This window comes from Cucurbita pepo, chromosome LG17 (genome assembly GCF_002806865.2).
Source record: "Cucurbita pepo subsp. pepo cultivar mu-cu-16 chromosome LG17, ASM280686v2, whole genome shotgun sequence".
Lineage (NCBI taxonomy): Eukaryota > Viridiplantae > Streptophyta > Magnoliopsida > Cucurbitales > Cucurbitaceae > Cucurbita > Cucurbita pepo.
In genome coordinates, this window is record NC_036654.1 from 7,880,342 (window position 1) to 7,893,650 (window position 13,309).

The following is a 13,309-nucleotide window of genomic DNA, read 5'->3' on the forward strand; positions in this document are numbered from 1 at the left end:
TCTACACCAACCTCATCAATGGCGTCTCCAGCTTCCACCCCTTTGACCGAACCCCGTGTTCCTCATTCTCCGCTTCCACCTACTCCTTCGTCTCACCAACGCAAGTCCTGCGCACAATTCCTCTCCAAATCTCTCTTCTTCTGCATTCTCCTCCTCCTCCTCCCTCTCTTCCCTTCCGAAGCGCCGGATTTCGTCAACCAGACTTCTCTCTCCAAATTCTGGGAGCTTTTTCACCTCTTGTTCGTCGGCATTGCTGTTTCGTATGGTCTCTTTAGCAGAAGGAGCATCCAGGTCAGTGTAGACGAACCTCGATTCTCCAATTTTGAAAACTCACAGTCCTACTTGTCTAAGTTGTTTCACGTCGCTCCGATTTTTGAAAATGTTGACGATTTGAGTGCTTCTGATGAGAGGAAATTAAGTGAAGCTTTGTACATTAAGCTGAATTCTGGATCCGTGAATGAGTTTGGAGATTTCAATGCTCCGTCTCGCGAACAGGAAAAACTTCATTACTCCATTCTCAAAAAAAGGTATGAAAATTCTCATGAATTGATTGATACTGATAATGTCGGTCATGCTTGTAAATCGAGATATACTCGGGATGGATCTGTAGTGTTAGTTGCTGAAACAAATCGTAGTTCTAGTGAATGGATGGAATCAGAAGCCATTGTTGATTATAAACCTCTAGGTTTGCCTGTTAGGAGTCTGAGGTCGAATCTTACTGAACCCGATCTGAGGCCGAATCTTACTGAACCCGATGATGTCGAATTAGATAGTGGTGATGAATCTTGCTTGAGTTCTAAAAGTTCATCCAGTAGCTATGAGAATGATTATGAAAGAACAAGCGAATTTGGTGATAATTGTTGTACGAATTTGGAGGAGAAGTTTGATGAAGCTGTTATTTCATCATTGTCCCCATTTCAATTGCGTGAGAAATTTGGAAAAAAGGTTACGAAAGATAGAGGAGCTGGAAATGCTGTTCTTCACCCTCCCCATTTTAGACCTTCCTCCATTGATGAAGCTCAATTTGAATCACATAAAAACCCTAGGCCTCTTCATTCTACTCTGTCTCAGCCACCACCACAAACTAGTTCCTTCTCTCCGCCATTGTCATCAACGACAAGAACGCATCGTAAAATGTCGTCGCTCGGCGATATTTCCTCTAAGTTATTGCATTCTCAACAATACAGTATGAGATCTCTGTCTGAAAACAGTAGAGGGGGCTCTGAAGACCCTCTGATTGAGCTAGAAAATTCATCTGATTGCAATGGATCCATAGCAAGTTCCCCACATTCAGACCGGAGTTTTGCAAGTATTCCGAAAGCCTTATCCCGGGGAAAATCCGTTAGAACAGTTAGAGCAAATGCAGTAACAATGGAGGAAACGAACAGCCAAGAGATCAAAAACCAAGTTGAGAATGATAACAATACGAGAGAAGATGGAATGCGACATGGGCGGCCTAGTATTGTTAACCCGAATGCTCGTAATCCAAATCGTTTGTCGAAGACAACATTCTTGGGGATTGAGAAGCAGAAGGAAGACACTGAGAGTCTACTCACAGATGATGGTAAAGACCAGTCTGAGAGGGAGGATGAAACTATTTTTGGAAATTCAGATGAAGAAGCTGCTTCGAGCATGGTGGGAGATTCGGAATCAGGGGCGCACGAGGTCGACAAGAAAGCTGGGGAGTTCATAGCCAAGTTTAGGGAGCAAATACATCTTCAGAGGATGGCTTCAGCAGATAAAAGATTGAGAGGAGGATGGGGTTCATTCAGCAGCACAAGCAGCAGCCATTTCAGTTGATTCACCAAGGCTTTTACTCTTAAAATGGCCTTCTAAGCCCTTTATACATTCAAGGTTAAATATGTAATTTGGACGGTACGATATTATCATTTTTTTTTTTTTTTTTTTTAAGAGTCAAGTCAATTTGTATTGCACTCACTTCCCAATACCAAGCGAGTCAAGTCAATTTGTATTGCACTCACTTCCCAACACCAAGTGAGTCAAGTCAATTTGTATTTGCATCACTCAACACTCATTTTCCAATACCAAGTGAGTCAAGTCAATTTGTATTTGCATCACGCAACACTCACTTCCCAATATCAAGTGAGTCGTCAAGTCAATTTGTGTTTGCCGGTGAATATCAAGTGAGTCAAGTCAATTTGTATTTGCATCACCAGCAAACAGCTTTAAGTAGTATATAACAGCAAACAGCTTGAGTAGTNTATGAGATCTCTGTCTGAAAACAGTAGAGGGGGCTCTGAAGACCCTCTGATTGAGCTAGAAAATTCATCTGATTGCAATGGATCCATAGCAAGTTCCCCACATTCAGACCGGAGTTTTGCAAGTATTCCGAAAGCCTTATCCCGGGGAAAATCCGTTAGAACAGTTAGAGCAAATGCAGTAACAATGGAGGAAACGAACAGCCAAGAGATCAAAAACCAAGTTGAGAATGATAACAATACGAGAGAAGATGGAATGCGACATGGGCGGCCTAGTATTGTTAACCCGAATGCTCGTAATCCAAATCGTTTGTCGAAGACAACATTCTTGGGGATTGAGAAGCAGAAGGAAGACACTGAGAGTCTACTCACAGATGATGGTAAAGACCAGTCTGAGAGGGAGGATGAAACTATTTTTGGAAATTCAGATGAAGAAGCTGCTTCGAGCATGGTGGGAGATTCGGAATCAGGGGCGCACGAGGTCGACAAGAAAGCTGGGGAGTTCATAGCCAAGTTTAGGGAGCAAATACATCTTCAGAGGATGGCTTCAGCAGATAAAAGATTGAGAGGAGGATGGGGTTCATTCAGCAGCACAAGCAGCAGCCATTTCAGTTGATTCACCAAGGCTTTTACTCTTAAAATGGCCTTCTAAGCCCTTTATACATTCAAGGTTAAATATGTAATTTGGACGGTACGATATTATCATTTTTTTTTTTTTTTTTTTTTATTATTTGAAAGTTTCGATGATCCCATTCCTATCTCCCTCCTCATCGGAAAGATAATTGGTATCCTATTCATTGAGTTATGTTCGTATTGATAGAATATTTATATTGACATTACACAATAACAATCCAAGCTCATCGCTAGCAGATATTGTCATCTTTGAATTTTTCTTCATTCGGTTTCTCAATGTTTTTAAAACGGGTCTAGAAAGAAATTTTGTTACTAAATTTTCAAATAAAATTTAATGATAATATAAAAACAGATTTAATATTTATTAATTCTTAAATTAATTTTCTAATTTTTGATATCTTGGAGTGGTATTAAAAATTACTTCTCAAACCTATTAAATTTAAAAGTAAAAAAAAAAAAAAAAAAAAAAAAAAAAAAAAAAAAAAAAAAAAAAAAAAAAAAAAANAAAAAAAAAAAAAAAAAAAAAAAAAAAAAAAAAAAAAAAAAAAAAAAAAAAAAAATATATATATATATATGTATATATATTGGATCATATTTTATTATATATTATTATTATTATTATTATTATTTATTTATTTATTTATTTATATCAAATTATTATTTGAAACAATCCCGGTGTAGCGGCGTTCTTCAGTAATCTTCTGTTCTAAAGCCTCGAAGGATCAAATCTATCTCATATATTGTTTTCATTCTGAATTCTGGGCTACCGAAGACCAAATTTCTGTGATTTCGGTGATTTTCCTTCACATCTTGAAATGGACAAGGTTGCAGAGGAGGTCGATCGGGTCAAAAATGAGTGGAACGACGCTTTCCATCAGACTCTCGACCGGATTAAGGCAATTGAATCGTACAAGAAACAAAGTGGATCGACGGACACGAATTCTCTACCGAGATTGAATGCTTTGGCTCAAGATGGTTTGAATCTGCTGTCGTCGTTGGAATTCAAGCTCGATCTTCTTGCGCCTCAACTGCTCTCTGATTCTGAAGTCGAGGCTGCTCAATCTCTGCTCGAATCTTGGAAAAATCAATCCCACAAGTAACGAATCTATCTCTTACTTTCTGATTCCTGTGGAAGAGGAGTGGAATTACTGGAATCGCTCCTTTCTGTAATTCTTCGGCGATGAAAGTGATCGGTGATTGTCATCTGGTTGTAATGCGTTTTGTTTTTGCAACTTTGTGTGTATTTGCTTCAGTCTGCGGTCGAGTCTGAGAAATGCCAATATGCAAGCGAAAGCCAACATGAGAAAAGCAGCTCAGGAGGAGGTGATTAATTCGAACTGGTTTTGTTAAATTGTGATGAACAGTTTCTGATTAGCCCTAGTTTTCTTAGTGATCAAATGCGGTATTTCTCCATGATTTCCTAAATGTGAAGGTTTATATAAGATTCCATTACTTCTTCAAAGTGAAAATTTACAGTGTGCTCAGAATTTTGGTGAATTTGCAGAGAGAACAACTTCTTGGTGGAGGAGAAGAGTCCACAATTCGCAGACGGAATTTACAGTATGTTGTCAAAACTTAAACGTTTTCAGAAGTTTTACCTAATTCTTTCTTTAAACTGTCTTATTGAACTTCATTGTTTCTCTCCTTTTGCAGAACTAAGGCTGGAATGACATCTGCTGCCGAAAGCATCACCGAGAGCCTTCGCCGAACCCGTCAGCTTATGGTTCAGGTCTGTTTCTGGTGTTTTCGTTCTATTTACTTTGATCTTGATTGAATTTTAAATTTTCTTTCTTTTAACAATGGAATGTTCTTGTATATCTTATTATCTGTAGGAGGTGGAAAGAACTGCAAGCACAATTGAGACTTTCGGTATGTTTATGAAAATCTGCATATGTCATTCGTGTTCCGTTTCGAGTCGATTAGTCAGTTTTACTTTGTTCAGTGTGTTCAATTATATCTTGATGGTAGAGATTACAAAGCAAATGAACTTGTAAGAATATGCTGTAAACCATGTATAGCAGTGGCAGCCATGATCATATCTTAAGCTAAGCAATAAAAGGGAAATTCCACAGTTGTAGATTTTATTCATTCCCTCAGTTGAGTAACTTAGTGTTTATTTATACATGAAAATCTTTGTTTAGCATTTAATATGAGTAATAACCATCTCATATAGTGATCTAGAACTACATTAGTCATCTTGATCCTAGGGAAATGATAAGGAAATGAATGAGGCAACTTGGATCTATAGTCTTTTCATTCATTTGTTACGTGGACTGGACCGTCGGGAAACCCAGATTAAATCCGATTGTTCTGCTGTTTGCTTAGGCTAGGACTAGTTATGTAAGCATAGTTTAGAAATTTATGATATGTATGCAAGCCAAATTATGACCATGATGTCTTGCCGAAGGAGTTGTCGCCCATTACCAAGAATAGGAAAAGAAACGGATAGAGTTCGAGTCATAACAACTCAAAGCAAAGAATCGAAATATATACCAAGCTCCAAACCTTTTTCCAGGACTCCTCAAATACTAAAGGAGATCTTACTTTCCTTTCAAGCCCAATGAACCAAATAGCGGTAAGGATTATGCCTTGCCGAAGGAGTTTTCGCCTATCACGTAAAGGGGATTCATAAGAACCTCTTCCATTATAGCACGACGAGGATTATCGTATGTAGAGCACCAAAACAGGGGATTTAAAAGATGGTCCTCAATGATGGGACATTTTTATGCTGTTATGATCTTAGTTTAGACTAGATTTTTTAAAATCATATGATAAAGCACCAGCAGATGGTACTGTTTCTCTGAATGATTTCATGGAACTGTGGTCAACAAGTAGAGCTTACTTTACATGTTTATTTGGCTTTTACAGAGGAATCGACTGGAGTGTTAAAGAAGGCTGAGAGTGAATACAAGGGACACCGCTCGTTGTTAACACGAACCAGAAACTTACTTTCCACAATGCAACGGCAAGATGTAATGGACAGGTAAATAGATGATTACTTGCAACCTCTCTAAATAAAAGTTCTTTCATAGGTTAAATTACAAATCAAGTTGATTTTAACTATGATGATTATATCGATTTAGTCCATAATTTTAAAAAGCTTTAATTGTTTTCTGAATTTTGAATTTCGATTCTATATCGTCTTTATTGTTAACAGTGTTGGTTAAGTAGTGATGTAACATGTCTGAGTAGAGACAGATGTTGTTCTGTACAACATGATGGATATATAGAAGAAATTGACTACAAAATAGAATGATAATCTAGAAAATATGATTTGATACATTGCTTCAAATAGATATTCATCGAAGTTTTAGAACTAAATTTGTAATTCAACCTCCTTTTATGCTAAATCTAAAAATGACAGGATCATTCTGGCAGTCGGATTTTTCTTTTTCTCTCTTGCTGTTCTTTATGTCGTCTCGAAACGTATTGGGTACTGAAGTTGCAGAGGATGGCCACTGCTGCCATCAAAGCTGGGATGGTCAAGCAAGCAAATCACATTCCTAGAGATGGTGGTAGGAATCCAGTTCAAGCCAACGAGGAGGATTTAATTCACAGAGTTGCAGATCCACAGGAACGACGTGTTTGGGATGAACTTTGAAGCATTGTATACATTGGGATAAAGGGATATGGTCAAATTGCATATCTCCAGAGTTATATCCTTTTCTGGCCACAGTTTTGAAGTATAACATTTCGACCATGGTTTCCTGTGTAGTAAAATTCCGAGTTCAGTCTGAAAATGATTTAAACAGTGTACTTGTGTGGGAAAAACTACCCATTAAAGAAGACACCTTTTTGGCTGTGTTAGACAACATTAGTAAATATTCTTTGTGTAAGAACTTTAAGCCGGCTATTTTCTTCTTCACTCTATACACCACCACTTGTCACAACCACACTCTTGATGGTAGCGGACTTGCGATTGTGCGGCACTCACTTTCCAACGATAAGTGAGCTAAGCCAATCCGTTCTTACGTCGCCTACGACCCGATGTATGCTTGAGCCTCTGGCCTCGATTTAAGAGAAGGTTTTAGAAACGAGGGTAGAGAGAGATTTAGAGATTTTTGAAGGATACGTTATATAAGCAAGCAAGAGAGTAACAACAGCTCACAGTATATAACCTTGGGTAGGGGATAACTCATTTGAAACATAAATCTTTTGGATTCACAAAAAAAGACCAATTGAGCTTCTTCAAACAACAAGGAGCTGGGTTCTAAGAGCTAATTCATTTTAGTCTTTGAGGACAGCAAATAAGATAGGGGAAGGAGTGAAGCAATGAGACCAATAGAATAGGTTCAGGGGCGAAGCCAAGCCACTTTCAAGAAGGGAAGGGAATAGAGGTTTAGGTTTTGGAGAAAGAATATGCTTTACCTTGTTCAACCCGGCGAATGAGCGAAGCCATGAGACCGATAGGGAGAGGAGTTCAGTCCTATTGATTCAAACACAAGGTAAAGAAGTAGCTCTTTGATTGAACGCTCTTCTCCCTCTCGGTCTCGTTGCTTCGCTCCTTCACCTATTCTGTATGGTCTAATTGAGGATCTTTTTTAGTTCATCCAAATTGAACTTCTATAATCAAGGCTCCTTCACCTATTCTGTATGGTCTAATTGAGGATCTTTTTTAGTTCACCCAAATTGAACTTCTATAAGAAAGATTCATTCAATTCAATTCCTTGTAGCTCAATCACCTATTCTATTGGTTTCAATTCTAGCGAGGGCAGCCAAACAGACTACTATAGCGAGTCTAGTAACTCATAAAAGATATTGACCCATTGCTACAAGGTCCCAATTTTCCCCTTTAGAATCATTGATTGGTTTGTTTGGTTTACATTTGGCTCTTGGTAGAGACAGTTGCACCATGATTATTAAGAGGTGCTTGTGAGTTAGGTTTACAATTTTTGAACCAATCACCTCTTTATAATCATCCAATTCTTGAACCAATATAGATATTTACATTATGATTGATTGGTTTGGTTTACATTAGGGTTTTATTGTCAGCAAGTTGAACTCAAAAGCAAACTCAAGCTTAAGGTAGGTTGATGCTACTCATAGTTAAAGTTGACGTTGAAAATCTTAAACCAAGACTCAACATAGAATCTCAAACAAGAGACATTGTCTCCATGATCTTAAAATACGAAGCTTTCCTTTCCAATCATAGTTTAAGGTTGCATGTCATGAATCTTTTAAGGAGGTTTTGTTCATACTTGCTTGTGGAATGGGTCAGATTTCAAATGAGGAATTAGTTTTCCTACATCGAACTTACCTACAAGACAAAGGCAAAGGTTTTCACGACAATAAATATTCTTAGAACCCTTCGAACCTATCTTTACACTAAGTGAATTAGCAAATAGGGTATTCAAAAATTCACTACTGTTCTATTAAGAACAAAGCCTTTCTGCTATATTGTAATTTGATTTTATTAGTGTACCTATACTTTCATGCATCAAGAATTGACATATTTTATTTCCATAAAGTACACTTATAATGTAACAATATACTCTACAGCGAGACCATTTAGCCATTGTACTGCTACGGGTACTACACTGGTTCAAGGTGTTTGATGACCAGACAAATATCATTCTACTATACGACACGCATGATATGACTACAACATTTATTAAAACAATTAAGCTTCTATCCTTGAACCCGAAAATAAACACCCGAACCTTCTGGATTAGCGTGAAACTGCCCGTAAAATGCATAGACGATTACTGTAATAATACTGACCACCACAAATCTAACCCATGCTTCTTGGTGCAACTGCAAAAAAAAAAAAAAAAAAAAAAAAAAAAAAAAAAAAAAAAAAAAAAAAAAAAAAAAAAANAAGAATGTTGGTCAACTAACTAGCTCAGCCATACTTCAACCGTTGTATTTTCTTCTTTATAGTCTCTATGTTTCCTTAAAAATTTTCGTTGACCGTCTAACACTAGTTCAAATCTACTTTAAACCCAACGCTTGATATGCTACATGTGGATTCAAACAGTTGACACCGCAGACATTAACAAAATATGTAAATGAACAAAAGGCATAACTATAGTACGCTTCTAATATAAAGGTATTTTCGTGTAAAATTTAGGAACTAAAGAAAAAGTTTAAACAACGAAATAATTTGCACCATTAGCATGTCGTGATGTAAGGTATAAAGATGGTTGTACCTGAGCAAATAGGAACATGTTGAAGAATATGCAAAGAGCCGGCACAAAGGGAACTCCAGGACAGGGAAATCCTGGCACATCCCCATGGATCTGAGAAAAAGGGCAGTGAACAATGAGTTATAGAACTAGAAAAATGAAACCCAGCGCATTTCTACAAATTCTCAGAATAGAGCTTCCCAACACTTGCAACTGTAACTACCAGATCAAAAGCTAGCATACCAGAAGTACAGAAACAAAAAGATATCGCAAATGCCCCAATTTTGTTCTCGAGAAAGGTAGCCAATATGTATAATAAACTAGTTTGAGTTTCAGTCATGAATGTAGTTAGAGACAATCATGGTTAAACTTTAAGCAACAGTAGAAGAAAGACAACGTTCACAATTGTTATCCTAACGTGTACCATCCGAATGGAAAGTACCCTTTGAATAAGATCAATTTAGTATTACATTCGACAAATGAAGGTGGACAAAATTCAAAAGACCCAATAAAGAAAAGATTAGGATCAACGAAGATCACAAACATCGGAATTAGAAGCAGTAGTTCACACTTTGATCGATTAGAAAAATGGTTCATTGATTGAAGTATGATTCAAATAATCAAGTTTCAAATCCTTTCATACTGAAATTTCCAATCGTACGATTAGTAGTTTTTCTCTATAAAATAAACATCTCTTACCAATTTCCATGCCTACAAGAAAACTGAATACTCTTTAAGAGAAAATAAGAAAAAGAGAGAATTTGTTCTTTGTGCCTATTATCAAAGCTAGAGCTAAAAAGATAATTGTACTCACATGGCGAAAATGAAGAGCGATGGCTGCAAGTAATGCAAAAACAGCAGCTACAATAGAAACCCATGGCCAACCAACCCGGTAGAATAATCCAGCACCAAAACCACAGCAAGCAACTACCACAAGACAGATGACACCTTCTCGCCAGGTTGAAGAAGACACCTGACTGGCTGTTTTGTCTTTCCAACGCAGGGTGACAACACAAGCCGAGACAACAGAGTATCCAGTCTGAACCCAACAGCAACAAATGGAGCTCAAGTGTTGCATAGAAGGCTAATTAACAATACGAACTTAGAAACAAAGATAAGCCAACATACCAAGGTGCCAACTGAAAGAATACGAGAGAGTGAGTGAATATTGAATAGTCCAGCCAACACGCCAGCTACAATACCAACCCAGACTTGAGAAGTGATAGGAGTGTGGTGTTTGGAGTCCACTTCGGAAAAAAAAGAAGGCAGCAAACCATCTCTCCCAAGCCCAAGATATAGACGAGACTGTTTTGCACACACCATCAATTGACATAAATACAAAATGTGAAGTAAACGCATATAGTTATTGAGTCTGAAATAAATCACCTGAACATAAAGACCAACAAGAAGGGTCGTTGTAAGTCCAGCAATAGCACCAACGCTTATCAAAAAAGAAACAAATTTCAAGCCTTTGGATGTAAAAGCTTCAGCCAAGGGAGCATCTTCCCCAAGAAGATAATAAGGAACCATTCCAGTAATCACTAAGCAGACTCCAATATATAGAGCAATGCAAATAAGAAGACTTCCGATTATGCCAATTGGTAAATCCCTCTGAACGGAACAATATTAAAAAGGAAAAGTCAGTTGTTTTAAAACTTACGAAGTTTATGCTACTATTTGAAGTTACAAAATTGATTGAATCGTGGTACTCAAACATAAAGGGAAGCAACTTAGTTTAATACCCTCGGACTTTTTGATTCTTCGGCTGAATTTGCAACTGCATCGAAGCCTACATATGCGAAGAATACTACAGTAGCTCCAGTTAACACTGATTGGAAACCATTTGGAGAAAAAGGAGACCAATTTGAAACATCAACCTCAAAAGCACCAGCAAAGATGACACACACGACAATGATAACCTGCAGACAAGTTCAACTTCAAACGTTCATTACATATATTTTTCATTCTCATCAGACCTTTTTCTAGTCATTGATTTTTTTAACAAGAGACAAAACCTTCCATTGATAAAATGAAACGAGAATAATGCTCAAACGATACAAACTCCACAAGGGAGTGAAACAAGGGAAAAAAAAAAAAAAAAAAAAAAAAAAAAAAAAANAAAAGCAACCCGGGAAAAACATATAAACAACTGAACTAAAAAGAAAACCCCTTAAAAGACTTCGAAAAGAAAGCACAATGAGCAACATGCCCATTCTAGACCACAAAAAACTGCCGACAAGACAAAGCAACCAAACTACGCCCATTAAGCAGCATCAAGATATTTGTGTCATTCATTATGTTTGCTCGCATCACTTTGATTTTCAAATTCATATCCAGTTTCCAATTTTTAGGGACCCTAAACACCCTCACGTTTCAATCATTTAGTTTGAGTGTGCAAGCCTCAAGTCTCTCAATGAATACCAAAGTCTACCACTTCTCTTCAACATTCCATAACACAAATATCTCAAAGAAGATTTGAAAGGAGATGTTGAAGCCACATATTTTTTAACTTAAAAAGGGGACAAGGTCCTCGAGCAACATGTTCAGGCTTGAGGTTCATAAGGATTTCAATGTCCTCTCACTTTCCATCTACATTCCAAGGCTACCAATCCCTCAAATGAGAATTAAAAGGGCAAGGTCCCCAAGTGATGTCTCCGAAGTACGAACTTGCGAAACTTATGGGCTAATAGTCAGAGGTGGCTCCTGTCCATACATGCAAACAATCTAACATTTCCAAAATGGTCCATCCAACCTTTTGAAATCATAAACCTATCTAACCTACAAGAAACATATTAGGTTCACGATACAACATAAAATTATGAAAAGCTCTACAAATCTAATAATGGTGTCTCTTGAAAAAATTCTCTATGCCACAAGCCTAACAACATTAAATTCCCTCGCCAAGTATCAACAAGACTCACAAAGACCAAAAGATCACCAAGTTGTCATATTGTAATTAGTTTCATTTCTTTTTTTCCTTAATCTTTTCTTGTCTTTTCTCCTACAACAAGTATTGTATACATTGTCAAATAATGAGAATTTGTACTATCATATTCAAATACATAAATAGGTCGAATAGCAGAATACCTTTAATGATGTCATGATGGAGTTTATAGTAGAAGACTCCCCAACACCCCAACAGAGAATAAAGGTCAATAGAGCTAGAAGAACGGGAGCCAGTACATTAATAGAAACAACCCCTCCGAAGAACTCTTGCCCATTTCCAAGCCAATTTGGAATATTATCTTTAAAAAGGGGAAAGATCTCGAGAAATGAGACTATATAACCAGCTAAGCTCCGTGCTATACTAGCTGCCCCAATATGGTAGTCAAGCATCAATTGTGCAAAAACAAGAAAAGCAGTGAGCTCATTGAATGCTGTATATGCATACATGTATGCACCGCCCACAACAGGAGGAAAGCGTGTAGCTAGCTCAGCATAGCACAGTGCATTTAAAATACATGATACTCCAGCGAGTCCGAAACTAACGGTGACTCCTGCATCAAAATAAAAGGCTTGTAAAAGTCTCCTCGTACAACATAAAGACGTTCCCGAGCAAGACAAATAGTCCACAGGTGTTGCTTTGTAATACAAGAAATTATGATCACATCTACACCCCTACAGTATCGTGAATAATAAGAAGAAATAAACTAAAATTTAGTTAAAAATCTACGAAACAAGATATGAGGTCCACGTTCACCTATGAAATTGAACATTTGTTGAATAAACCGCAACATTCATTCAAAATTCAACAAAACAATTAGAAACTCCGAAATTCCGCAACACAAATTAACGCTTAGAAAACAACGAAAACGAATATCGAAAAACCGAATACAAAACAAACACATACTGCGCCAGGTCGAACAATCGTAATGGTCGGAAACCATTAGCGCACACAGGACTAATCATTCAGGTAATCATAAATAAACGCGAGATGCATAAAAGAACAGTAATAACTCACCAGGACCGGCGTCACGAGCAACAGTACCGGTGACGACGAAGATGCCGGCTCCGATGGAAGCGCCAACGCCAAGGAGAACGAGGTCAACGACTCCGAGTCGGCGTTCGAGGACTTCGCCGGAGTTGGTACGGCTGTAGAAGCCATCGGAAGGGGAAATCAATGGCTTAGTTCTCAATGCTGAAGCCCAAAAATGGGAGAAAATTGAAGAGGAAGCAGAAGAGGCGGCTTGTACGTTTCGGCCTCTCATGATTTGTCGATGCCACGTGAATCAGGAGGATTAGAAGTGGAGAGCTGACGAGGGAGAGATATTTATACTTTCAGGAAAAAAAAAAAAATAATAAATAAAATTTAATTAAAAAAAAAAGTATTTT

General features: G+C 37.6%; 3 protein-coding genes across 3 annotated transcripts; 2 read left to right on the plus strand and 1 right to left on the minus strand.

Annotated features, from left to right (window-relative positions):
* Nucleotides 1–6: 6 nt before the first annotated feature.
* LOC111778619 lies at nucleotides 7–3,063 on the plus strand. The gene is made up of 2 exons (XM_023658549.1): nucleotides 7–1,195; nucleotides 2,231–3,063. The coding sequence occupies exons 1-2, from the start codon at nucleotides 19–21 to the stop codon at nucleotides 2,833–2,835; spliced, it is 1,782 nt and encodes a 593-aa protein (XP_023514317.1). The 5' UTR covers nucleotides 7–18; the 3' UTR covers nucleotides 2,836–3,063.
* A 446-nt stretch (nucleotides 3,064–3,509) lies between these two features.
* Nucleotides 3,510–6,705, plus strand: LOC111778073. Its single transcript, XM_023657712.1, is given in 8 exon segments — nucleotides 3,510–3,948; nucleotides 4,106–4,175; nucleotides 4,357–4,412; nucleotides 4,506–4,581; nucleotides 4,685–4,721; nucleotides 5,721–5,835; nucleotides 6,217–6,284; nucleotides 6,287–6,705. Coding segments are annotated over 8 exon segments (870 nt in total). The 5' UTR covers nucleotides 3,510–3,667; the 3' UTR covers nucleotides 6,454–6,705.
* A 1,575-nt stretch (nucleotides 6,706–8,280) lies between these two features.
* Nucleotides 8,281–13,231, minus strand: LOC111779208 (cationic amino acid transporter 9, chloroplastic-like). Its single transcript, XM_023659304.1, has 8 exons — nucleotides 12,939–13,231; nucleotides 12,065–12,474; nucleotides 10,720–10,896; nucleotides 10,364–10,588; nucleotides 10,106–10,282; nucleotides 9,792–10,016; nucleotides 9,002–9,091; nucleotides 8,281–8,606 (listed from the first exon to the last, which is right to left on the minus strand). The coding sequence occupies exons 1-8, from the start codon at nucleotides 13,183–13,185 to the stop codon at nucleotides 8,481–8,483; spliced, it is 1,677 nt and encodes a 558-aa protein (XP_023515072.1). The 5' UTR covers nucleotides 13,186–13,231; the 3' UTR covers nucleotides 8,281–8,480.
* Nucleotides 13,232–13,309: the final 78 nt, after the last annotated feature.

What these genes read in the sequence shown, in the direction of transcription:
- LOC111779208 (XM_023659304.1), bottom strand. Translation starts at nt 13,185, where the DNA reads ATGAGAGGCCGAAACGTACAAGCCGCCTCTTCTGCTTCCTCTTCAATT. An exon ending in TGCTCGTGACGCCGGTCCTG is followed by an intron (nt 12,475 to 12,938) that starts GTGAGTTATTAC and finishes ATTTTGATGCAG; the next exon opens with GAGTCACCGTTAGTTTCGGA. An exon ending in TTCTTTCAGTTGGCACCTTG is followed by an intron (nt 10,017 to 10,105) that starts GTATGTTGGCTT and finishes TGTTGGGTTCAG; the next exon opens with ACTGGATACTCTGTTGTCTC.
- LOC111778619 (XM_023658549.1), top strand. Translation starts at nt 19, where the DNA reads ATGGCGTCTCCAGCTTCCACCCCTTTGACCGAACCCCGTGTTCCTCAT.